Source organism: Oncorhynchus mykiss, chromosome 15, assembly GCF_057628025.1.
Source record: "Oncorhynchus mykiss isolate SJ-2025 chromosome 15, ASM5762802v1, whole genome shotgun sequence".
In the NCBI taxonomy this organism is placed as follows: domain Eukaryota; kingdom Metazoa; phylum Chordata; class Actinopteri; order Salmoniformes; family Salmonidae; genus Oncorhynchus; species Oncorhynchus mykiss.
Genome location: NC_143036.1, coordinates 43,689,897 through 43,716,648, shown reverse-complemented (window position 1 = coordinate 43,716,648; position 26,752 = coordinate 43,689,897). Strand labels below are relative to the sequence as shown.

Sequence of the window (26,752 nt, the reverse complement as noted above, 5' to 3'; positions counted from 1 at the left end):
TCCGGGCTCCGGGCCCTCCTGGACATCAGCGTGATGAGGTACGCTATCGTCGACCTGTCCGAGGGGAAGGAGCAGGGCTGCAGCTCGATGAGAGAACACTACACGAGAATTGCCCAACAGGTTCCTGACTCTCCAGCGAAGTGTTCCGGGGGAAGTAAGCGTGGCTCTTGAAAAATCAAGGAGGCCGCGCTGCTAACAGCAGGGTTACTGAGAGGCTGGGAGGTTACTGTCATGGTAGGCTGTCTGACAGACAACCCACGGAATTGCTCCGGTAAAGTGTTCAATGCGCGGTCATGGTGTTCGGCCAAGGTCTGGAACCCTTCCATAAGACCACAAAGCAACTCCATGCCTTCCAATGGTGGCTCCTTGGGAGGAGATGGCGTTGCGGAGCTGGTCCGAGTTTGCTGTGTCCGTCATGGCCAGTTCGTACTGTCAAGGCTCAGGAGAAGACCCAGACAGTTTCTAATTCACAAAAGTGTATTAAAAACACGAGGGGGCAGGCAAACAACAGGTCAAAGGCAGGCAGCGGTCAGTAGTCCAGAACAGAGTCCGAAAGGTACAGAACGGCAGGCAGGCAGAGGTCAGTAAACAAGGGTTGTATAACAAGGTACAGAATGACAGGCAGGTTCAAGGCAGGCAGAACGGTCAAAAACTGGAAGCTAGAAAACAGGAACTAGCGACAGACAGGTGCTCAGGAAAAACCACTGGTAAGCTTAACGAAACAAAACAAATTGGCAACAGACAAACAGAGAACATAAGTACAATGGGGAAAATGGGGAAGATGGGCGACACCTGGAGGGGGTGGAGACAAGCACAGATCAGGGTGTAACAACTATAGGGGATAGGGTGCGATTTGGGACACAGTTGGTTTTTAATTAATGCAGTACACCCTTATATATATATCTAATGACCTCCTAATGTTGATAATCTGTGATTTGTCACCCAAATGCATTATTTCTGGACTACAAAACTGCAGCAATTTCAGAGGCTCTTCAATTCACTACACCTGTGCGCTGGTCTGAAGCCAGACGATGCATCTTTGTTTTGGTTTGTAGCCATTGCAGCACTCTTCAATTACTGGCCAGCCACTTACAATATTTGACTGATGCAGTGTATAAATGCTCAAATGTGAGACAGACAGACACACAAGCAAGTTAACAATCGAACATACACACACCTCTGATATTTTGTAGCCTACACTAATTGGAGATGTGCAAGTAGGCCTACTTGAGCCCCAGTAAAATCTAACTTTTTCTACAGGATGTGTAATCAGGTGCATTTCTGTAAGTATTAAAAATATTAGGGTGAAGTCAGTATTTCTTATCTTGGCACACATCTGTTGCCCTTCCCTGTGTAGCCTATCTCACCACAGTTCTCTTTCCTAGAATTACCCTTCAGCACCCCAACCCGATGCCTAGCCTACAATAAATGTTTTTGTCTTGGCAACGGAAGGCGTGTGTGTGTGTGTGTGTGTGTGTGTGAGAGAGAGAGAGCGATTTATTGGTTTTCACTTTAGTTTATCTATTTCACTTGCTTTGACAATGTAAACATATGTTTCCCATGTCAGTTAAGCTCTTAAATTTAAATTTAATTGAGAGAGAGGAAGGGGTAGAAGGAGGGCGGGGTGTAGTCTGCAGGGTGATTGCGATCTTCCTTCTCGTTCATCCCTGGGTTAGCCGACTGCACGCGTGAAAGGGCTTTTTCTCCCAACGATGGAACATTTTGCTGTAGGCCTATTCTGCTTGCTTTCGAGAGGCACTAGCTTTGGCATTAGGTAATGTTATGTTCTGGCGGGCACAGTCCATTGCGGTCCTAGAGCAACACGGATAGATATGTGTGAGAAAGGTTTAGTATATGTCCTTTTGTTGTTCCGCAGAATTTGAGAGAGCGGGAGAGAGATGGCTTCGCGATCCAGCCACTGGAATCGTCAACAGCAGTGGTAGAGAGTCTGTCGCGCTCGCCCCGCCGTCGATGTTGCTGTCTGTTGCACGATGAGCGTAGCTCTGCAAGATTTGCGGAACAACGTAAGTCTGGTAATGATCATATTTGATCATCTTCTCAAACATAATGTTACTCTTCTCATAATGTATTAGGAGAGAGAGCGCAGCGACCTCGCGTACTGTATGTGATCGAAACCCATTGCAATCAATCACCATATTTATTTGATCGGGTTTCTTACAGCTAAAATAATTTACCAGTCATGATTTGAATATGCCTTGTTTATATTCTGCACATGTTATAGGCTATGCGGACAATAATGCTCGAGCAGATTCCCAGGTAGGCTTTGGTCCTCCTCATATCCATCATAAAATACTGTGTTCGGTGCTCACTGCACATGATGGAATTAGTGCGCTTGCTCTTTCCATACAAACGTCGGTATATTTTCATAATTTATCAAAATGATTTCATAAGGGAAGGTGCAGCCTCAGGCACTCATGCTTTTTCCCAGCATAGGACTACATCTTATTTACGTTTAATAATTTGATTGTATATATTTGAAGTTGTTAGAGTACATTGCTTAGTCCAAGGCCCATGGGCTGACACTAACCGTAAATAGTCATTGAAAGGTTGAGGTTTTATTCAGTGTCATCTTGGTGTGGGGCCCTAGGCTTGATCAAACATGGATGGTGTTTGCTACCTCTGGCTACATTATTTAGCCTAGATTAATTGTATTGTGGGCAATTGTAAACAGAGGTGTTTCAGAACCACATTTGCATGGGCTTTAGTTCTGCAGGCTCACACAGTTGTGGAGCTTAGGAGACCCTCGGTCTGAACCTCAGTCGGTTGCACTAGCTTATAACTAACCTAGGCCTGACTTGTTTATTTTTTAACTTTTCCATTTTGCTTTTTCATTTGTGCTTGGTTTTGAACATAATGTATATATTTTTTGTCTTGTATTTTGTTGACTGGGTGTGCCTTGCCCAGACACTGTTGCCTATGTAGGCATGGACATGATATGGAACTAGAGTAAAGCCATGTAGGCCATCATTTTAAATAAGAATTTGTTCTTAATTGACTTGCCTAGTTAAATAGAGGTTAAATAAATAAAATGTATTCTACCATGATAACCAACACACAGCTGTTAACCGGTAACACAGGATAGGTTATTTTTTTTATTTTTTTTATTTCACCTTTATTTAACCAGGTAGGCTAGTTGAGAACAAGTTCTCATTTGCAACTGCGACCTGGCCAAGATAAAGCATAGCAGTATGAGCAGACAACACAGAGTTACACATGGAGTAAACAATTAACAAGTCAATAACACAGTAGAAAACAAAGGGGGAGTCTATATACAATGTGTGCAAAAGGCATGAGGTAGGCGAATAATTACAATTTTGCAGATTAACACTGGAGTGATAAATGATCAGATGGTCATGTACAGGTAGAGATATTGGTGTGCAAAAGAGCAGAAAAGTAAATAAATAAAAACAGTATGGTGATGAGGTAGGTGAAAATGTGTGGGCTATTTACCAATAGACTATGTACAGCTGCAGCGATCGGTTAGCTGCTCAGATAGCTGATGTTTGAAGTTGGTGAGGGAGATAAAAGTCTCCAACTTCAGCGATTTTTGCAATTCGTTCCAGTCACAGGCAGCAGAGTACTGGAACGAAAGGCGGCCAAATGAGGTGTTGGCTTTAGGGATGATCAGTGAGATACACCTGCTGGAGCGCGTGCTACGGATGGGTGTTGCCATCGTGACCAGTGAGCTGAGATAAGGCGGAGCTTTACCTAGCATGGACTTGTAGATGACCTGGAGCCAGTGGGTCTGGCGACGAATATGTAGCGAGGGCCAGCCGACTAGAGCATACAAGTCGCAGTGGTGGGTGGTATAAGGTGCTTTAGTGACAAAACGGATGGCACTGTGATAGACTGCATCCAGTTTGCTGAGTAGAGTGTTGGAAGCCATTTTGTAGATGACATCGCCGAAGTCGAGGATCGGTAGGATAGTCAGTTTTACTAGGGTAAGCTTGGCGGCGTTATGTAGAGATTCCAGTCTGACAGGCTGTACCTGTTGTTGGTGATGTTGCATTGTGTCGTCACCTAAATATTATCGATGTAAAAATGCAAAAAGTTTGCATCTGTTGAGTATTGAAACAGTATTATGATAACAAAGTGAGATGTGAAATGTGTGTTGTGATCCAAGAGATAAGGCTATCTAGGTCAAATATGGGCTGGATAGTCTGTCTGTCTGTCTGTCATCAAACTGAGAACAGGTAAAGTAGGCCTACTGTATGGGTTCGGTATGGAGGCATATGGCTCTTTATAGGCCTGTCTGTAATGTAGGCCTAAGGAGCTGGAAGAGCGGTCCCCGACCACTGTCCAATATGCCGTGCATCAATTAGTGCCCTGTAGTCCCTGGGGTGATTTCTGAATATCTTCATGATCTCACTAATGAACATCATTAATAACGCAATCTGTGCACTGGGTCACAGTCGAGCAGGCTGTCACCCGCTAGACACACCGTGCACTAACTCAAAATTAGCTGAAAAAACTGTTACGAGGCCTCTACTGTTCCCAGTACCTGTGTTAAGAAGACCAATGGTATTTACACTGCCTCAAAGGGCTGATCTTATCACACTTTAGAATGTAGGACATCAAAGCACCTCAGGTCTGTCCCGCATAGTAACATGCATAGACATGCACACTTGTGTGTATGTCATGATATGCTTACTCGCACAGGAGTGAGTAACATACGTTTACATACACTGAACAAAAATATAAATACAACATATAAAGTGTTTCATGAGCTGAAATAAAGGATCCCAGAAGTTTTCCACATGCACATAAAGCTTATTTCTCCTAAACAATGTGCACAAACTTGTTAGTGAGCATTTCCCCTTTGCCAAGATAATGCATCCACCTGACAGGTTTGGCATATCAATAAGCTGATTAAACGGCATGATCATTACACAGGTGCATCTTGTGCTGTGGACAATAAAAGGCCACCCATAATGTGCAGTTTTGTCAGACAACGCAATACCACAGATGCCTCAGGTTTTGAGGGAGTGTGCAATTGGCATGCTGACTGCAGGAATGTCCTCCAGAGCTGTTGCCAGAGAATTTAATGTTTATTTCTCTACCGTAAATTGGCTCCAACGTTGTTTTAGAGAATTTGGCAGTACGTCCAACCGGCCTCACAACCACAGACCACGTGTAACCACTCCAGCCCAGGACCTCCACATCCGGCTTCTTCACCTGCGGTATTGTCTGAGACCAGCCACCCAGACAGCTGATGAGACTGTCTCAGTCAGGGAAGCTCATCTGCGTCCTCACAAGGGTCTTGACCTGATTGCAGTTCGGCGTTGTAACTGACTTCAGTGGGCAAATGCTCACCTTTGATGGCCACTGGCAGGCTGGAGAAGTGTGCTCTTTGCGGATGAATCTCGGTTTTAGCTGTACTGTGTATGCCGTCGTGTGGGTGAGTGGTTTGCTGATATCAATGTTGTGAACAGAGTGCCCCATGGTGGCGGTGGGGTTATGGTATGGGCAGGCATAAGCTAAGGACAATGACCGCAATTGCATTTTATTGATGGCAATTTGAATGCACAGAGATACTGTGACAAGATCCTGAAGCCCATTGTAGTGCCATTCATCCGCCGCCATCACCTCATGTTTCAGTATAATAATGTACGGCCCCGTGTTGTAAAGATCTGTACCCAATTCCTGGAAGCTGAAAATGTCCAAATTCTTCCATGGCCTGCATTCTCACCAAACATTGAGCCTGTTTGGGATGCTCTGGATCGAAGTGTACAATAGTGTGTTCCTGTTCCCGCCAATGTCCAGCAGTTTTGCACAGCCGTTGAAGAGGAGAGGACAACATTCCACAGCCCGCAATCAACAGCCTAACCAATTCTATGTTAAGGAGATGTGTCGCGCTGCATGAGGCAAATGGTGGTCACACCATTGATTTTCTAATCCACACCCCTACCTTTTTTGTTAACGTATTTGTGACCAACAGATGCATATCTGTATTTCCAGTCATGTGAAATCCCTAGATTAGGTCCTAATTTATTTATTTAAATTGACTGATTTCCTTATGAACTGTAACTCAGTAAATTCTTTGAAATTGTTGCATGTTGCATTTATATAACTTATTATAAGGCTTATGATAATAATATCTCTGTCTAGCAAATTTAACTGATTTAATTCAGGATCATTATGAGATGATGCTATACTATACATGCTTACAATGTGGAGGAAATGCACCCCAAAAGCATTAAAGGGAACAATCCAAGATTCGAAAAGCAACAAAAACACTTGTTTTGTTAAACAGCTGAGGGGGCTGGAGAAATGTTAGCACTCTGAAATTCATAGACAGTTGTATATTGCCTGTATCCGCTACGGATCCGCAGTCAAACGACCACCACTCATCACTGTCAAACGCTCCCTAAAACACTTCTGTGAGCAGGCCTTTCTAATCGACCTGGCCCGGGTATACTGGAAGGATATTGACCTCATCCCGTCAGTTGAGGATGCCTGGTCATTCTTTAAAAGAAACCTCCTCACCATCTTAGATAAGCATGCTCCGTTCAAAAAATGCATAACTAAGAACAGATATAGCCCTTGGTTCACTCCAGACCTGACTGCCCTCGACCAGCACAAAAACATCCTGTGGCGGACTGCAATAGCATCGAATAGTCCCCGCGATATGCAACTGTTCAGGGAAGTCAGGAACCAATACACGCAGTCAGTCAGGAAAGCAAAGGCCAGCTTCTTCAGGCAGAAATTTGCATCCTGTAGCTCTAACTCCAAAAAGTTCTGGGACACTGTGAAGTCCATGAAGAACAAGAACACCTCCTCCCAGCTGCCCACTGCACTGAGGCTAGGTAACACGGTCACCACCGATAAATCCATGATATCGAAAACTTCAACAAGCATTTCTCAATGGCTGGCCATGCCTTCCTCCTGGCAACTCCAACCTCGGCCAACAGCTCCGCCCCCCCCCAGAGCTACTCGCCCAAGCCTCTCCAGGTTCTCCTTTACCCAAATCCAGATAGCAGATGTTCTGAAAGAGCTGCAAAACCTGGACCCGTACAAATCAGCTGGGCTTGACAATCTTGACCCTCTATTTCTGAAACTATCCGCCGCCATTGTCGCAACCCCTGTTACCAGCCTGTTCAACCTCTCTTTCTTATCATCTGAGATCCCCAAGGATTGGAAAGCTGCCGCAGTCATCCCCTTCTTCAAAGGGGGAGACACCCTGGACCCAAACTGTTACAGACCTATATCCATCCTGCCCTGTCTTTCTAAGGTCTTCGAAAGCCAAGTCAACAAACAGGTCAAACAGGCTTTCGACTCTGTCAATCACCATATTCTTATCAGCAGACTCAGTAGCCTCGGTTTTTCTGATAACTGCCTTGCCTGGTTCACCAACTACTTTGCAGACAGAGTTCAGTGTGTCAAATCGGAGGGCATGCTGTCCGGTCCTCTGGCAGTCTCTATGGGGGTGCCACAGGGTTCAATTCCCGGGCCGACTATTTTCTCTGTATATATCAATGATGTTGCTCTTGCTGCGAGCGATTCCCTGATCCACCTCTACGCAGACGACACCATTCTGTATACTTCCGGCCCGTCCTTGGACACTGTGCTATCTAACCTCCAAATGAGCTTAAATGCCATACAACACTCCTTCTGTTGCCTCCAACTCCTCTTAAACGCTAGTAAAACCAAATGCATGCTTTTCAACCGTTCGCTGCCTGCACCCGCACGCCCGACTAGCAGAACGTAATGAACGTAACGAAAACCTAAACAGCCCTATCTGGTGAAAACACATAGACAGGAACATCAAGACACTAAGGACAATCACCCACAAAACCCAACACCAAACAGGCTACCTAAATATGATTCCCAATCAGAGACAATGACGAACACCTTGAGAACCATATCAGGCCAAACATAGAACTAGACAAACTAGACATGAAACAGAATGCCCACTCAGCTCACACCCTGACCAACCAAAACATAGAAATATACAAAGTAAACTATGGTCAGGGTGTGACAGTACCCCCCCCCCCCCCCAAGGTGCGGACTCCGGCCGCAAAACCTGAACCTATAGGGGAGGGTCTGGGTGGGCATCTGTCCGCAGTGGCGGCTCTGGTGCTGGACGTGGCCCCCACTTCACCTTAGTCTTCCCCCACCTTATCCTCTTCCGTGGCCTCCTCACCATGGAAACTCTTCTCAATGGACAGAGGGGCGGCAGCTCGGGACAGAGGGGCGGAAGCTCTGGACAGAGGGGCGGCAGCTCCTGGCTGACTGGCAGATCTGGAAGAGTCTGGTCGACTGGTAGATCTGGAAGAGTCTGGTCGACTGGCAGATCTGGAAGAGTCTGGTCGACTGGCAGATCTGGAAGAGTCTGGTCGACTGGCAGATCTGGAAGAGTCTGGTCGACTGGCAGATCTGGAAGAGTCTGGTCGACTGGCAGATCTGGAAGAGTCTGGCCGACTGGCAGATCTGGAAGAGTCTGGCCGACTGGCAGATCTGGAAGAGTCTGGCAGATCTGGAAGAGTCTGGCAGATCTGGAAGAGTCTGGCAGATCTGGAAGAGTCTGGCCGACTGGCAGATCTGGAAGAGTCTGGCCGACTGGCAGAGTCTGGCCGACTGGCAGATCTGGAAGAGTCTGGCCGACTGGCAGATCTGGAAGAGTCTGGCCGACTGGCAGATCTGGAAGAGTCTGGCCGACTGGCAGATCTGGAAGAGTCTGGCCGACTGGCAGATCTGGAAGAGTCTGGCCGACTGGCAGATCTGGAAGAGTGGCCGACTGGCTGCTCTGGCTGATCCATGCTGACTGGCTGCTCCATGCTGACTGGCAGCTCTGGCTGCTCCATGCTGACTGGCTGCTCCATGCTGACTGGCAGCTCTGGCTGCTCCATGCTGACTGGCTGCTCCATGCTGACTGGCTGCTCCATGCTGACTGGCTGCTCTGGCTGCTCCATGCTGACTGGCGGCCCTGGCTGCTCCATGTTGATTGGCGGCCCTGGCTGCTCCATGTTGACTGGCGGCCCTGGCTGCTCCATGCTGACTGGCGGCCCTGGCTGCTCCTTGCTGACTGGCGGCTCTGGCTGCTCCATGTTGACTGGCGGCCCTGGCTGCTCCATGCTGACTGGCGGCCCTGGCTGCTCCTTGCTGACTGGCGGCCCTGGCTGCTCCATGCTGACTGGCAGCTCAGGCTGCTCCATGCTGACTGGCGGCTCTGGCGGCTCCTTGCAGACTGGCAGCTATGGCGGCTCCTTGCAGACTGGCAGCTATGGCGGCTCCTTGCAGACTGGCAGCTCTGGCGGCTCCTTGCAGACTGGCAGCTTTGGCGGCATCCTGCAGACTGGCAGCTCTGGCAGCTCTATGCAGACTGGCAGCTCTATGCAGACTGGCAGCTCTATGCAGACTGGCAGCTCTATGCAGACTGGCAGCTCCATGCAGACTGGCAGCTCCTTGCAGACTGGCAGCTCCTTGCAGACTGGCAGCTCCTTGCAGACTGGCAGTTCTGAACAGGCGGGAGACTCCGGCAGCGCTGTAGAGGCGGAAAGCTCTGGCAGCGCTGGACAGGCGAGGCGCACTGTAGGCCTGATGCGTGGTGCTGGCACTGGTGGTACTGGGCCGAGGACACGCACAGGAAGCCTGGTGCGGGGAGCTGCTACCGGAGGGCTGGAGTGTGGAGGTGGTACTGGAAAGACCGGACCGTGCAGGCGCACTGGAGCTCTTGAGCACTGAGCCTGCCCAACCTTACCTGGTTGAATGCTCACGGTCGCCCTGCCAATGCGGCGAGGTGGAATAGCCCGCACTGGGCTATGCAGGCGAACCGGAGACACCAAGCGCAAGGCTGGTGCCATGTAAGCCGGCCCAAGGAGACGCACTGGGGACCAGCTGCGTAGAGCCGGCTTCATGGCATTAGGCTCGACGCTCAATCTAGCCCGGCCGACACGCGGAGCTGGAATATACCGCACCGGGCTATGCACCCGCACTGGAGACACCGTGCGCACCACTGCATAACACGGTGCCTGTCCGGTCTCTTTAGCCCCCCGGTAAGCACAGGGAGTTTGCGCAGGTCTCCTACCTAGCGTAGCCATACTCCCTGTTAGCCCCCCCCCCCAATACATTTTTGGGGCTGACTCCCGGGCTTCCTTGCACGCTGCCGTGCTTGCTTTGCCAACTCCATTCTCCGATAACCTTCCGCGCACTGCTCCATCGAATCCCAGGCGGGCTCTGGCACTCTCCCTGGGTCGACCGCCCACCTGTCTATCTCTTCCCAAGAAGTATAGTCCATACTGTACTCCTCTTTGGGCTGCTCCTGTTGCCTCTTCTCCTGCTGCACCTTTGGGCGGCTACACTCCCCTGGTTTAGCCCAGGGTCCTCTCCCGTCGAGGATTTCCTCCCATGTCCAGAAATCCTTATTACGCATCTCCCACTGCTGCTGCTGCTCCTGCCTCTGTTCCTTCTCCTGCTGCTGCTGCCTGTTGACACGCCGCTTGGTCCAGTTAAGGTGGGTGATTCTGTCACGGTTTTCTGTATGAGAAGGAGAGTCGGACCAAAATGCAGCGTGTAGATTGCGATCCATGTTTTAATAAACAAACGTAAAACACGAATCAATACAAACACTACAAAATAAAGAACGTAATGAACGTAACGAAAACCTAAACAGCCCTATCTGGTGAAAACACATAGACAGGAACATCAAGACACTAAGGACAATCACCCACAAAACCCAACACCAAACAGGCTACCCCAATATGGTTCCCAATCAGAGACAATGACGAACACCTGCCTCTGATTGAGAACCATATCAGGCCAAACATAGAACTAGACAAACTAGACATGAAACATAGAATGCCCACTCAGCTCACACCCTGACCAACCAAAACATAGAAATTTACAAAGTAAACTATGGTCAGGGTGTGACACCATCTGATCATTTATCACTCCAGTGTTAATCTGCAAAATTGTAATTATTCGCCTACCTCCTCATGCCTTTTGCACACAATGTATATAGACTCTCTTTTTTTTCTTTGTTAATTGTTTACTCCATGTGTAACTCTGTTGTCTGTTCACACTGCTATGCTTTATCTTGGCCAGGTCGCAGTTGCAAATGTGAACTTGTTCTCAACTAGCCTACCTGGTTAAATAAAGGTGAAATAATAAAAAAATAAAAAATAGATGCAAGGACTGACCATCCCTGTCATGAGATCAAAATGCTATATTTTTAAACCATGTTTTTGAAGCAAAACGCGTATACATTGTCATACGTCTCTGTGTGGCCTCAGCCTCAAATAAAGTGTTAACATTTGCTTTGCTGTGGCCAGTTGCGGGTGTGATGGGAAAGGCCAAGACTGAGTGATGGCTGGAGAAGGAGGCCCTTGAGTGACCTGAACCCGGGGTTTATCAGGGCTGGGTATCCTGTGTGTGCGTGTGTGTCCTGCCTTAGGGCGGTGGGGTGAGCTCCTTCCTGTCTGAAGCAAGACTCTCCATCTGTCCTGGATCCATCGGTAGGGCTGGGGAGGTCATTGGCCTTGTTCTAAATAGCACCCTATTTCCTACAAAGGGCTGGCCAAACGTAGTGCACTATCTAGAGAAAAGGGTGCCATAACTTGAGATTTTACAAAAAAAAAAATGTAATAACCCTATGCAGGCTCTTCATCAAGACTTGCAAAACACTCCACTTTTGTCGCTGACTGTCATCCACTTTAGCATGTATCCTAAAGTGGGATGGGGTCTGTTTTCTTTTTCTCTGTTTACTGCTTTTTATTTACATTCTCTATGACATATTTTAAGTCCTCTTCACTCTCTTCCTCCATAACATCTCTCCTGGCAAATCTTACTCCTTCCTTGTCATCTGACAACATCTATCTCTCGTTCGTTCGTTGTTTAACATTCTGCCAACTCTGCACTGTAGCGCCTGTGATGGACATGAGAGGAGGGGTGAATAGGCATGAGGGGGTTGTTGTAGGTATGAGCAGGGCCCAAAGTTTGATATTGACCACATGACCTGACCAGAAACAACTTTGCGCCACAGTTATACACTATAAGCTTAGGCCCCTGTAAGGTCACATACTCAGGGCCCCATAGAAATGAGGTTAAGAAGTCAATTTTTTGTGGCTGGTTTGTCTAGGCTAGTGGAAAACACCATCACCTTTTAGCACATATCTGCTGGTCTGCATGGGATGGAATCCTCATCCAGCTTTGTCTCACAAATGTCTCCTCACTCTGTCTATCTACACTATTCTGCCTGTGCAATATAATACCTAAAACATACCTAGGGGGAATTACACTTTTCGCCTATGTGTGTTGTCGTCCAATATGTATTGTACATGCTACTAAGTATAATGTTCATACACTACCGTTCAAAAGTTTGGGGTCACCAAGAAATGTCCTTGTTTTTTAAAGAAAAGCACTTTATTTTTTGTCCATTATAATGACATCATCAAATTGATCAGAAATACATTGTAGACATTGTTCATCTTGAGAATGACTATTATAGCTGGAAACGGATGATTTTTAATGGAATATCTACAGTGCCTTGCGAAAGTATTCGGCCCCCTTGAACTTTGCGACCTTTTGCCACATTTCAGGCTTCAAACATAAAGATATAAAACTGTATTTTTTTTGTGAAGAATCAACAACAAATGGGACACAATAATGAAGTGGAACGACATTTATTGGATATTTCAAACTTTTTTAACAAATCAAAAACTGAAAAATTGGGCGTGCAAAATTATTCAGCCCCTTTACTTTCAGTGCAGCAAACTCTCTTCAGAAGTTCAGTGAGGATCTCTGAATGATCCAATGTTGACCTAAATGACTAATGATGATAAATACAATCCACCTGTGTGTAATCAAGTCTCCGTATAAATGCACCTGCACTGTGATAGTCTCAGAGGTCCGTTAAAAGCGCAGAGAGCATCATGAAGAACAAGGAACACACCAGGCAGGTCCGAGATACTGTTGTGAAGAAGTTTAAAGCCGGATTTGGATACAAAAAGATTTCCCAAGCTTTAAACATCCCAAGGAGCACTGTGCAAGCAATAATATTGAAATGGAAGGAGTATCAGACCACTGCAAATCTACCAAGACCTGGCCGTCCCTCTAAACTTTCAGCTCATACAAGGAGAAGACTGATCAGAGATGCAGCCAAGAGGCCCATGATCACTGGATGAACTGCAGAGATCTACAGCTGAGGTGGGAGACTCAGTCGTATATTGCACAAATCTGGCCTTTATGGAAGAGTGGCAAGAAGAAAGCCATTTCTTAAAGATATCCATAAAAAGTGTTGTTTAAAGTTTACCACAAGCCACCTGGGAGACACACCAAACATGTGGAAGAAGGTGCTCTGGTCAGATGAAACCAAAATGGAACTTTTTGACAACAATGCAAAACGTTATGTTTGGCGTAAAAGCAACACAGCTGAACACACCATCCCCACTGTCAAACATGGTGGTGGCAGCATCATGGTTTGGGCCTGCTTTTCTTCAGCAGGGACAGGGAAGATGGTTAAAATTGATGGGAAGATGGATGGAGCCAAATACAGGACCATTCTGGAAGAAAACCTGATGGAGTCTGCAAAAGACCTGAGACTGGGACGGAGATTTGTCTTCCAACAAGACAATGATCCAAAACATAAAGCAAAATCTACAATGGAATGGTTCAAAAATAAACATATCCAGGTGTTAGAATGGCCAAGTCAAAGTCCAGACCTGAATCCAATCGAGAATCTGTGGAAAGAACTGAAAACTGCTGTTCACAAATGCTCTCCATCCAACCTCACTGAGCTCGAGCTGTTTTGCAAGGAGGAATGGGAAAAAATGTCAGTCTCTCGATGTGCAAAACTGATAGAGACATACCCCAAGCGACTTACAGCTGTAATCGCAGCAAAAGGTGGTGCTACAAAGTATTAACTTAAGGGGGCTGAATCATTTTGCACGCCCAATTTTTCAGTTTTTGATTTGTTAAAAAAGTTTGAAATATCCAATAAATGTCGTTCCACTTCATGATTGTGTCCCACTTGTTGTTGATTCTTCACTAAAAAATACAGTTTTATATCTTTATGTTTGAAGCCTGAAATGTGGCAAAAGGTCGCAAAGTTCAAGGGGGCCGAATACTTTCGCAAGGCACTGTACATAGGCGTATATAGGCCCATTATCAGCAATCATCACTCCTCTGTTCCAATGGCACGTTGTGTTAGCTAATCCAAGTTTATAATTTTAAAAGGCTATTTGAGCATTAGAAAATCCTTTTGCAATTGTTAGCGCAGCTGAAAACTTCTGTTTTGATTAAAGAAGCAATAAAACTGGCCTTTAGACTAGTTGAGTATCCGGAGCTTCAGCATTGCTGGCCTTCTAGGAGTTGCAAAGAAAAAGCCATATCTCAGACTGGTCAATAAAAATAAAAGATTACAAGATGGGCAAAAGAACACAGACACTGGACAGAGGAACTCTGCCAAGAAGGCCAGCATCCCGGAGTTGCCTCTTTACTGCTGACGTTGAGTCTGGTGTTTTGTGGGTACTATTTAATGAAGCTGCCAGTTGAGGACTTGTAAGACGTCTGTTTCTCAAACCAGACACCCTACCTGCCCAATGCATAATACCAACTGTAAAGTTTGGTGGAATGGAATGATGATCATGGGCTGTTTTTCATGGTTCTGGCTAGGCCCCTTTAGTTCCAGTGAAGGGAAATCTTAATGCTACAACATACAATGATGTTCTAGATTATTCTGTTCTTCCAATTTTGTGGCAACAGTTTGGGGAATGCCCTTTCCTGTTGACAAAGCATCACAATGCCCCCGTTCACAAAGCGAGGTCCATACAGAAATGGTTTGTCGATATCGGTGTGGAAAATTGACTGGCCTGCACAGAGCCCTGACCTCAACCCCATCAAACACCTTTTGGATGAATTGGAATGCCGACTGCGAGCCAGGCCTAATCGCCCATTATCAGTGCCCGACCTCTGATGCTCTTGTGGCTGAATGGAAGCACGTCCTCGCAGCAATGTTCCAACATCTAGTGGAAAACCTTCCTGGAAGAGTGGAAGCTGTTATTGCAGCAAAGGGTGGAACAACTCCATATTGATGCCCATGATTTTGGAATGAGATGTTCAACGAGCAGGTGTCCACATACTTTTGGTCATGTAGTGTATCACTACATGTAGTTCCCTTAATCTTGTAGACTTGCGGACTGTGTACAGTGTGTTTGTACTAGACACCTGAAGAATTGAACACGGTTATTGCACTCACACAGTGGTGGAAAAAGTACTAAATTGTCATATTGAGTAAAAGTAAAGATACCTTAACAGAAAATGACTTGTGTAAAAGTCACCCAGTAAAATACTATTTGAGTAAAAATCTTAAAGTATCTGGTTTTAAATGTACTTAAATACAGTGGTGGAAAAAGTACTCAATTGTCATACTTGAGTAAAAGTAAATGCTATACATCAAATTCCTTATATTAAGCAAACCAGACAGCACAATTTTGTTATTTCATATGTTTTACGGACAGACTGGCACCCTCCAACACTCAGACATAATTTGCAAACACAGTACCCCACCCACCAAAACGACTTAAGGAGTATTTTTATGAAGTACTTTACACCACACATCCTATTAAAGGAGCCAAACAATGGGGGAAATCCTTGAAATTTTCTGTAGAGACGGACATGGTCCTTTTTCTTATCCGGAATATTCTTCTGATGTCCTCCCTTTTGTCTTTCTTTCGCTCTTTCCTCCAGCCTTCTCTCCTTCCTCCCTGTTGTCTTCCCTCCTTCCTCTCTGTAGAGGATAGAGAGAGAAGAGAAAGAGGAGTAACCTTGATGCCTAGATCAGTGACGTTATTCTCTCCCCATTGGGAGGACACTACTGTCTCCCTCCCTCTCCCCGTCTGCCCCTCCCTCTCTTAAACTCTCACTCTGCTGTTCTCTTTAATTGATGACGCACTGAAGGGGATGCGTAGGGGTCAGGGGAGGAGAGAAACAGGAGAGAGAGATTAACAGAAAGCGTGTACTTTTTTTCAGTGTACACACACTAACAAACAGGGGAATTACATCTGTAATGTGTGTTTGTTGGACTGAGACGGAAAGAGGGAAATGTGTACGTTTGTTAGTTTGAGCTTGTCTCTGTGTGTGTGTATACGTGTGCATTCGCACCAAATTCGTCAGCCTTTTACAGATGCACATCAATTAAAGCATGATAAGCTTAGTGTTCAAACAATACTGGACTACTGATGCTTATGTAAGATTTTCATAAGAGTTGTGGCAGCCTCCCTGGTTTTGTTTGTTGTGCTTGTTCATTTACAGCGCTCGTAGTGTGCTCAAGTGGCTAGCTTAATTAGGGCAGCATTTTGTTGTCAGCAGAGAAGAGAATATCCTTTCTGTGCCCGAACAACAACAGTCATGCAGGCTCTGGCTAAACAGTGCATTATATATGGAATAGCGTTCCGTTCCGTTCTCTCTGTGGTGGCTGACTGTAACCAGGGAGGGGAGGGGGCGGAGGCCGCCCTCTATGGGTAGAGGTATGGAAATGCAAGATGACTGGCCACTGAACAGATGAATGGCTTGGTACACTCTTAGAAAAAAGGTTTCCTAAAGGGTTCTTCGGGCTGTTCACATAGGAAAACCCTTTTTGGTTCCAGGCAGAACTCTTTTGGGTTCCATGTAGAACCGAAGAAAAGGGTTCTACCTGGAACCAAAAATAGTTTTCCTATGTGGACAGCCGAAGAACCCTTTTAGCTTCTAGATGGCACTGTTTTTTTTCTAAGAGTGTTACGCTACATGGATGAATGGGTATGTTATTATTGTCAGTACAGATACCAAATCTAGGTTTAATATACTCCACAATTTGTAAAATGTTTGCAAGAACAGGAAAACACTGACGAAAATATGAATTAGCCTTTCTCTTGCCAGGCTTCTATGTATGTCTGTATTTTGCTCTTCTATGACCTGTCTGTCTCTCTCACTCTTGGAAATTTTATTTATTTTAAATGTTTTATAATAATGCACACAGAAGCAAGCTTTCCAAAGAAAATGGACCCCCTCCCTTTCCCCTCTATGGGCTAAAATTACCCATCTTTCTCTGCTTTCTCGACTTCACCTCTCTATCTCATCATCAATGCTTGTTTCTGTGTAATTCCCCTTTTCTTACACTTGTTCCTCTCCTTTTCTAAGAAGTATATCAAAATCAGTTTATCTCACACTGTCAATCCCTATCCTTTCTTTCTTTGTTTGTCCTCCCCACCCCCACCTCCTTAGCAGAATCCCGCCTTTCCTCCTTCACTTTCTCCCTCTGTTTTTCATTCGCTCTGTCTCGCTCTTGCTGTCTGTCTGCTTTCTCTTACTCTGTAACTCGCCCTCTTTCACTCCCACTGTCTTCCTCCTACCCTCCCTCACTCTTCAATTTCTTTGTGCTCAGTGTTTATAGTCATTCACTAACTGCATAGAGAAGGAGAGAGTGGGAGAGGGAGACCGAGAGAACAAGTGTAAGGACTAACTCTTGAATACTTTATTAAAGGTAAGTAAAGTGGAAATGTTCTCATTTATCCTTCCATCTCTTTTTTTTCTCTCCTTTCTTTCTTTTTTTCTCTCCTTCTATCTCCCTACTTCTTTCGTATGATTGTTCTAACCTGAGAGAATAAGCTTATTGCCCTTAAACCAGCTGTTGACAGCTGTGCTGCGCTGTGCCTGGGGTGTGTGTTAGGCTGTTGCTAGGGGCAATAAAAAGTGTGTGTTTGTGTGGGAGGGAGTTGTTGTGACTCTTTGGCTTGGACTCATTTTCAGAGAGAAGAGAGAGAGAGGTCACGAATTGAAGAAAAGAGGAAAGGGAGATTGCTGAACCCTGACTTCCGTTTCTAAGTCGCCAGTGAGCAGCGTGCGTGTGCGTGTGTGTGTTTGTGAGCAGCGCTCTGCCTTCCAGTCCTCATAGATAAAGGGGTTTGAAAAGGTACAGGACATGGATCCTCACACACGCACGTGCACACACACACATATACATATATGCACATCCACACAGAAACGCACACTACCTTTTGAGGGTCCAGTGTGAGTGTCTTTGAAGGTCAAACACTAAAGTGGTGAGAGAGGGACAGGGAGTGTGTTTGCTCTGAGATGTAAGCAAAGAGAGGGACATTATTTACTTACTGCTTCTAAGGACAAAATCGGCCCACAGCTGGCTGCACGTGTGTGTGTGTGTGTGTGTGTGTATTTATGTTGGTGATGCAAGGGACAGATAGGTGAAATTGTTTCGTGCTGATGTTTGTTGCAATGTAACTGTTTACACTAAAATATTGACAAAACCATCAACTTGAAGTCAGGGCAAGAAATAATCGATCCTAAAGTTTAAGACAGATTCTAAAGCATTTTCGTTTATTTATGTTAGAGTTCCTGTTTTGTGCTGCTTTGTTTCTGTCTGATGTCTTTGCCATTCTCACTATTGACTTTAAACGTCATTTTTAGATAAGCTGAAAGAGACATTTTTGGCATGTTGTCATATAATGTGGGTTGTTACAGATCCAATATCAGAGGTAAAAGGTCAGTTTCCTGACAGTGTTTCTAATTCAATGGCCCTGCCTGTTTCCCCTAGGTACAGATCAGCAACCGTTCAGATGTTCCCAGGGTGCAGTGTCTGTTTGGTTTGTTATCTCACTGTAGCAGAGGCTAGTGTGTGTGTGTGTTCCTTTACTTGTGGAGACCAGAAGTCACCACAAGAATAGTAAAAAAATACAAATTGGACCAGCTGGGGACATTTTGTTAGTCCCCACAAGGTCAAATGATATTTCTTAGGGTTAAGGTTAGAATTACAGTACCAGTCAAAAGTTTGGACACACCTACTCATTGGGCTCCCGAGTGGCGCAGCGGTCTAAGGCACTGCATCTCAGTGCTTGAGACGTCACTACATACACCCTGGTTCGATTCTAGGCTGTATCACAACTGGCCGTGATTGGGAGTCCCATAGGGCGGCACACGATTGGCCCAGCATCATCTGGGTTTGGCTGGTGTAGCCTGTCATTGTAAGTAAGAATTTCTTCTTAACTGACTTAATTAAAAAAAAAAAAAAAGAGTGAAGACATCAAAACTATGAAATAACACATGGAATAATGTAGTAACAAAAATGTGTTAAACATATATTTGAGATTCTTCAAAGTAGCCAACCTTTTCCTTGATGACAGCTTTGCACACTCTTAGCATTCCAACTAACAGGTGTGCCTTGTTAAAAGTACATTTGTGGAATTTCTTTCCTTCTTAATGCGTTTCATCCAATCAATTGTGTTGTGACAATGTAAGGGTGTTATACAGAAGATGGTCTTTTACCAAATAGGACTAAGTCCATATTATAGCAAGAACAGCTCAAATAAGCAAGTGCAGTCGTAAAACCATCAAGTGCAATGTTGGAACTGGCTCTCATGACGCCACAGGAAAGGAAGACCCAGAGTTACTTCTGCTGCATAGAATAAGTTAGTTACCAGCCTCAGAAATTGCAGCCCAAATAAATGCTTCACAGAGTTCAAGTAACAGACACATCTTAACATCAACTGTTCAGAGAAGACTGAGTGAATCAGGCCTTCATGGTCAAATTGCTGCAAATAAACCACTATTAAAGGACACCAATTATAAGAAGAGACTCGTTTGGCATAGGGACAGGAGGAACACAGATATTAGACCTGTGGAAATCTGTCATTTTGGTCTGATGAGTCCAAACTTGAGATTTTTGGTTCCAACTGCATGTCTTTGTGAGACAAGTAGGTGAACGGATGATCTCCGCTTATGTGGTTCCCACCATGAAGCATGGAGGAGGAGGTGTGATGGTGTGCTTTGCTGGTGACACTGTCAGTGATTTATTTAGAATTCAAGGCACACTTAACCAGCATGGCTACCACAGCATTCAGTATGGTTTGGGATGAGTTGGACCGCAGACTGAAGGAAAAGCAGTGCTCAGCATATGTGGGAACTCCTTCAAGATTATTGGAAAAGCATTCCAGGTGAAGCTGGTTGAGAGAATTCCAAGAGTGTGCAAAGCTGTCAAGGCAAATTTTGCTACTCCTGAAGAATCTAAAATATATTTTGATTTGTTTAACACTTTTTTGGTCACTACATGATTCCAAATGTGTTATTTCATAGTTGTCTTCACAACTATTATGATGTCTTCACTATTATTTGACATAGTAGAAAAACCTTTGAATTAGTAAGTGTGTCCAAACCTTTGACTGGTACTGTAGGGTTAGGAGCTAGGGTTAATTTTAGGGTTCGGGCAAGTGTACGGGTTAGGGTTATGGAAAAATAGGATTTTGAATGGGGCTGAATTGTGTCCCTACAAGGTTAGTTGGTCAAGACTTTGTGTGTGTGCATGTGCTGTGACCCCAGAGACCTAGGGTTGCATCCTAAATGACTCCCTAGTAGTGCGTGCTCTGGTCAAAAGTAGTGTACTATGTAGGGAATAGGGTGCCATTTGGGACGCATTCCCGGTCTCTGCTGATTAAGGAAGATCACCTGACCTCTGATCTCAGCTTTCAAGACACCTCGAGGGACAGTGAAACACACCCTGGTGACAGGAATTTATCTGTGGACTTCTTTAACTATTCCTGTGGGGACCAGAAGTAAACAAACAAAAATTTGACCAACTCGAGGTCAAATTCTATTTCTAGAAGGTTTAGGGTTAAAGTTAGAATTAGTGTTAGGGTTTGAATTACGTTAAGGTTTAGGACCTGCGTTAGGTTTTGGGGTTAAGGCTAGGGTTAGGGGTTAGGAAAAATAGGATTTTGAATGGGATTGAATTGTGTGTCCCCCACAAGGTTAGCTGTACAAGACGTGTGTGTGTGGGCGCTGAGTAATCCCCAGATGCAGCACTGACCCTCTCCATTCACAGCTGACAGGGATGAGCATCTGGAAAATGTCACTCACTACTTCCTTTAATGAGCAAACTGTGTCAATGTGGATCTGTGTGTGTGACTATTTTATAATTGTGTGCATGTGTGGGACTATATACCCGCTTAGATTTAAAGTCCCCTGTTTTCGGGACCATCAAGGTTCTGGTACCGGTTCTGACTTACATTTTCGCTTATAAACTGGTATTTGGATACCATAGATAGAAATGGCTTGCATTGAGCGATAGCCCCGATTCTCACGGACACTGCCTGTGTGAAGCAGGATGTGAAATCTGACACCATTTTAAGCTGGGATGGCCCTCCTAGCATTTAATTCGCTATTCTGACTGTCCATCAACTCCTGGCTGATCCATACATCACACCAACTAACAACGCATATGCCTGGAATCCTTACATCGTAACGCAGCAGGATAGAGTAGTTTCAACACTGTAGCACATTCAGAGATTGATTTGTAGCCAGTAATCAAAAATAATTAATAGATTTTTAACAAATAGAAAGCGCTATGTGCCATAGATGGACAATATTAATATGAGATGAAAGGTGAGTTCCTAACAAGTTCAGTGATCCAAGCTAGAGCTCTGTGAGACATTCACAGCGATGAGAACAGATGTTTTGATCAAGAGGGACCTTTAGAAAATATGCACATTTTCTCTAAAGCTAAATATATAAATATGTATTTTACAGTTATAAGGAAGGTAAAATCTTATAGTTAATTATTTAGAAAAAATATAAGTAATTTCAAGCCGTATTCATATAGTATTTCATATGTGTACTATGTTCTTGAGCTTGTGTCCTTCCTCAAAAGTGACTACACCTCAGCAGTTTAACAATTTTTACCAGAAAAGTTAGATTTCAACCTTAGAGTATGCAACATTACTAGTTGTTGTTTATGGCCCTCTCATGATAAATCATTACTTTGGGGAATACTTAGATTACATTTAGTTAAATTTAAGACTTTTGTGACATCTATTGGTTACATTTCCCCAGGCAACTTGGCAAGTCACAGTGAAACACAGCTTTAGTATTTGTTTGTGTGTGCCTTTACTGTGTGTGTGCTTGAGAGTGATGCTGGTGATTATTTGTGTTTAGTGAGTTGGACCTCGCCCATGTCTCATGGCGTCTGTGTGTCTGAGCACCTACACTCGGGGGATCAGGGTCCTGTAGTAAACTGCCCCCTCCCTCCCCTTCTCTCTCTGTTTCTCTCTGTCCCTCTCTTTCCCCCCTTTCTGTCTATCCCTCTCCCTTTTCTCTTTCTTTACTTCTCCCTCTCTCCCTTTCTCTCTGTCCCCCTTTCTCTCTTTCTGTCTGTCCCTCTCTCTTTCTATACTTCTCTCTGTCACCCTCTCTCCTCTCTCCCATAGTCCTCCTTATCTCTCTCTCACGCAGTCCCTCAGTCATTTTCTCTTGCTTAGTATTCTAGTCAGCGAGTCCTCATCTCACCCAGTCAAAGAAGGTTTTGTTTCTGTGAGAGTATGTATAACATGACAACTGTATATGTGTTTATACAACAGAATGTGTATCATCTCTATATGTGTGTATGTGCATGTATGCGTTCCTGCATATGTGTGTGGGGGACTGTGGTGACCTCTGTGGCGATACAGTGGTGAGATGGTGGGTTGACTGTATTTCCAGCTCTTGGGGGCAGAAGGCTGAACTGTGCCAGGGTGAACTCCACCAATGTCGCTTTCCTTCAAAAACACTCCTCAGGAAACCACTTCAAACAATCACATTCCGCACAGTGAAAGTCCCGCACCACTCCTGCAGCTCGGGAAAACCTCTCCCTTCCCTTCGCCTCCCTCAGCACGGGTACTCCCTCTCTCTCTCTTCTCTCTCACACACACACACACACACACACACACACACACACACACACACACACACACACACACACACACACACACACACACACACACACAGGCAAGCTCGCATGCAGATTCACTCTTACCCATTTATGTACACAGACACACACACACACACGTGCAGATATACACACAAATATGGAATCTTATACTCTCTGGATCCCGTTTAGGTATAGGTGGAAGAACACCCCGTGGATTTAGCCCCAAGAAGTAGGCCTGCTTCTGTGTGTGTGTACAGTACAAGTTTGGAGACACCTACTCATTGCAGGGTTTTTATTTATTTAGACTATTTTCTACATTGTAAAATAATAGTGAAGATGTCAAAACTATTAAATAACACATACGGAATCATGTAATAACCAAAAAAAGTGTTAAACAAATCAAAATATTTTTAGATTCTTCAAAGTAGCCACCCTTTGCCTTGATTACAGCTTTGCACACTCCTGATCTTCTCTCTAACAGATTCATGAGGTAGTCACCTGGAATGCATTTCAATTAACAGGAGCGACTTGTTAAAAGTAAAAAAAATTGCATTCTCAAATCAAATCACATTTTATTTGTCACATGCGCCGAATACAACATTAAACCTAGAATCCCACATAGAACCTTACAGTGAAGTGCTTACTTACAAGCCCTTAACCAACAATGCAGTTTTAAGAAAAATACAAAAAAAAGTAACAAATAATTAAAGAGCAGCAGTAAAATAATAATAGCGAGGCTATATACAGGGGGTACAAGTACAGAGTCAATGTGCGGGGGCACTGGTTAGTCGAGGTAATTGAAGTAATATGTACATGTAGGTAGAGTTATTAAAGTGACTATGCATAGAGATAACAGAGTAGCAGCAGCATAGGGGGGGGGGGGGGGGGGCAAATGCAGATAGTCTGGGTAGCCATTTGATTAGATGTTCTGGAGTCTTATGGATTGGGGGTAGAAACTGTTTATAGAAGCCTCTTGGACCTAGACTTGGCACTCCGGTACCACTTGCTGTGCGGTAGCAGAGAGAACAGTCTATGACTAGGGTGGCTGGAGACAATTTTTAGGGCCTTCCTCTGACACCACCTGGTATAGCGGTCCTGGATGGCAGCAAGCTTGGCCCCAGTGATGTATTGGGCCGTTCGCCCTACTGTCACGATCGTTTGCATAAACGGACCAAGGCGCAGCGTACGTAGAGTTCCACATTATTTATTAGAAAGTGAAACTTAGAAAAAACAAAACAATAACGAATAAACAAACCGTGACGACAATGCAGTGCTAACAGGCAACTAAACAAACAATATCCCAGAAGCCACAGGTGGAAAATGCAACTTAAGTATGATCCCCAATTAGAGACAACGATTACCAGCTGCCTCTAATTGGGAATCATACACAAACCCCAACATAGAAAATTAAACCTAGAACCCCACATAGAAATTATTAACTAGACTAAAACCCCTAGTCACACCCTGACCTACTCTACCATAGAAAATACAGGCAGGTCAGGACGTGTCACCTACCTTGCCGTTGAAGGCCGAGCAGTTGCCTTACCAGGCAGTGATGCAACCCAACCAGGATGCTCTCGTTGGTGCAGCTGTAGAACCTTCTGAGGACCCATGCCAAATCTTTTGAGTCTCCTGAGGGTGAATAGGTTTTGCCGTGCCCTCTTCACGACTGCCTTGGTGTGCTTGGACCATTTTAGTTTGTTGATGATGTGGACGCCAAGGAACTTGAAGCTCTCAACCTGTGCCACTACAGCCCGTCGATGAGAATGGCGGCGTGCTCAGACCTCCTTTTCCTGTAGTCCACAATCATCTCCTTTGTCTTGATCACGTTGAGGGATAGGTTGTTGTTCTGGCACCACATGGTCAGGTCATTGAACTCCTCCCTATAGGCTGTCTCATCGTTGTCAGGGATCAGGTTCTACCACTGTTGTGTCATCGGCAAACTTAATGATGGTGTTGGAGTCGTGCCTGGCCGTGCAGTCATGAGTGAGCAGGGAGTACAGGAGGGGACAGAGCACGCACCCCTGAGGGGTTTTCTTTCCTTCTTAATATGTTTGAGACAATCTGTTGTGTTGTGACAAGGTAGGGGTGGTATACAGACGATAGCCCTATTTGGTAAAAGACCAAAGAGAAACGACAGTCCATTACTTTAAGACATGAAGTTCAGTCGATCCTGAACATTTCGAGAACTTTGAAAGTTTCTTCAAGTGCGGTCGCAAAAACCATGAAACGCTGTGATGAAACTGGCTCTCATGACGACCGCCACAGGAAAGGAAGACCCAGAGTTACCTCTGCTTCAGAGGATAAGTTACCAGCCCTCAGAAATTGCAGCCCAAATAAATGCTTCACAGAGTTCAAGTAACAGACAAATCTCAACATCAACTGTTCAGAGGAGACTGAGTGAATCAGGCCTTCATGGTCGAATTGCTGCAAAGAAACCACTACTAAAGAACACCAATAATAAGAAGAGACTTGCTTGGGTCAAGAAACACGAGCAATGGACATTAGACCAGTAGAAATCTGTCCTTTTGGTCTGATGAATCCCAATTCGAGATTTTTGGTTCCAACGCATTATCTCTGCATGTGTGGTTCCCACCGTGACGCATGGAGGAGGAGGTGTGATGGTGTGGGGGTGCTTTGCTGGTGACACTGTCAATGATTTATTTAGAATTCAAAGTACACTTAAACAGCAAGGCTACCACAGCATTCTGTAGCGATATGCCATCTATCTGGTTTGCGCTTAGTGGGATTATCAATTGTTTTTCAACAAGACAATGACCCAAAACACACTTCCAGGCCGTGTAAGAGCTATTTGACCAAGAAGGAGTGTGAGGGAGTGCTGCATCAGATGACCTGGCCTCCACAATCAACCGACCTCATCCCAATTGAGATGGTTTGAGTTGGACCACAGAGTGAAGGAAAAGCAGTGTTCAGCATATGTGGGAACTCTTTTCAAGACTGGTGGAAAATCATTCCAGGTGTAGTTGGTTGAGAGAATGCCAAGAGTGGGCAAAGCTGTCATCAAGTCAAAGGGTGGCCACATTGAAGAATCTAAAGTATATTTTGATTTGTTTAACTTTTTTTGGTTACTACATGATTCCCTATGTGTTATTTCATAGGTATGTCTTCACTACTATTCTACAATGTAGAAATTAAGATAAACCCTTGAATGAGTAGGTGTCAAATTTTGACTGGTACTGAATCTGTGTGTGTGTGTGTGTGAACATTGCAACTCCTAAACGTAACTCTAACCTCTACCATAGTAATTTGTTGCACATACTCTAACCAATGGAGGCTGCTGAGGGGAGGACGGACATTCACTCCATTCCAGACATTATTATGAGCAGTTCTCCCCTCAGCAGCTTCCACTGACTCCAATTTCAGTGCAGGCCTCTCTGTGTTGTTCAGCCTAACTTCACTTCACTGAGTTTCGGTTCTATGTACTGGTTACTCCTCATACACTAGATTAAAACGTTAATAAGTAAGCCTTGTCCGAGCCAGAATTGCACATAGCGCATTATATACAACATTTATCTCAGGGAAATTGTCATCAAAATTTTACTGGAATAACGAAATATAATAACAATAGACTTTTACAATTTTTCTTTTACAACATTTCTTCTGTATATACTGTACATTCGACTAATAAGGATCCTGCCTGGCTATCTCCTGTTTCTGCAGCGTGAGGTAGCTTGATATACAATTATCCCCCCCTGGACAGGATGCTGGTCTATTATGTAGTTACTCTGCATACAGAGTTCGGGAAATGTTTAGAAACTGTTTACTTCTCATACAGAGTTCTGGGGATTGTTTCTCTGGTGCTGTCCTACTGGCACCGTTGCGTTCTAATTTCCAGTAAAGCAACCACACATGTTCAGCGTCATCCCCGTTCCTATGACCCCACCTGAACCCTCCAGCTGTTCCCGCAACAGCCTATGCAATTGGCTGCTCCACATTCATGATTCATATTATAGCCTCTGTGAAAAGACTGCTTGTCCTCCCTGGCCATACAGAGTTCGGGAAATGTTTAGAAACTGTTTACTTCTCATACAGAGTTCTGGGGAT

General features: G+C 44.9%; 1 protein-coding gene across 5 annotated transcripts in view; it reads left to right on the top strand.

The window, feature by feature from the left end:
• Positions 1–1,423: 1,423 nt before the first annotated feature.
• The window catches only part of LOC110490062 (endothelin-converting enzyme 2), an 88,288-nt gene continuing 62,959 nt past the window's right edge, over positions 1,424–26,752 (top strand). Inside the window, exons 1-2 of one of the 5 annotated variants that reach the window (XM_021563191.3) lie at positions 1,424–1,774; positions 1,877–2,024. In XM_021563191.3, the coding sequence (XP_021418866.1) occupies positions 1,992–2,024 (33 nt within the window). In that variant the 5' untranslated portion in view covers positions 1,424–1,774; positions 1,877–1,991. Of the gene's footprint in view, positions 1,775–1,876; positions 2,034–17,054; positions 17,480–17,745; positions 17,909–26,752 lie in introns of those variants that run through there. The other 4 variants (XM_021563190.3, XM_021563193.3, XM_090200116.1 and 1 more) reach the window with 4 other exon arrangements.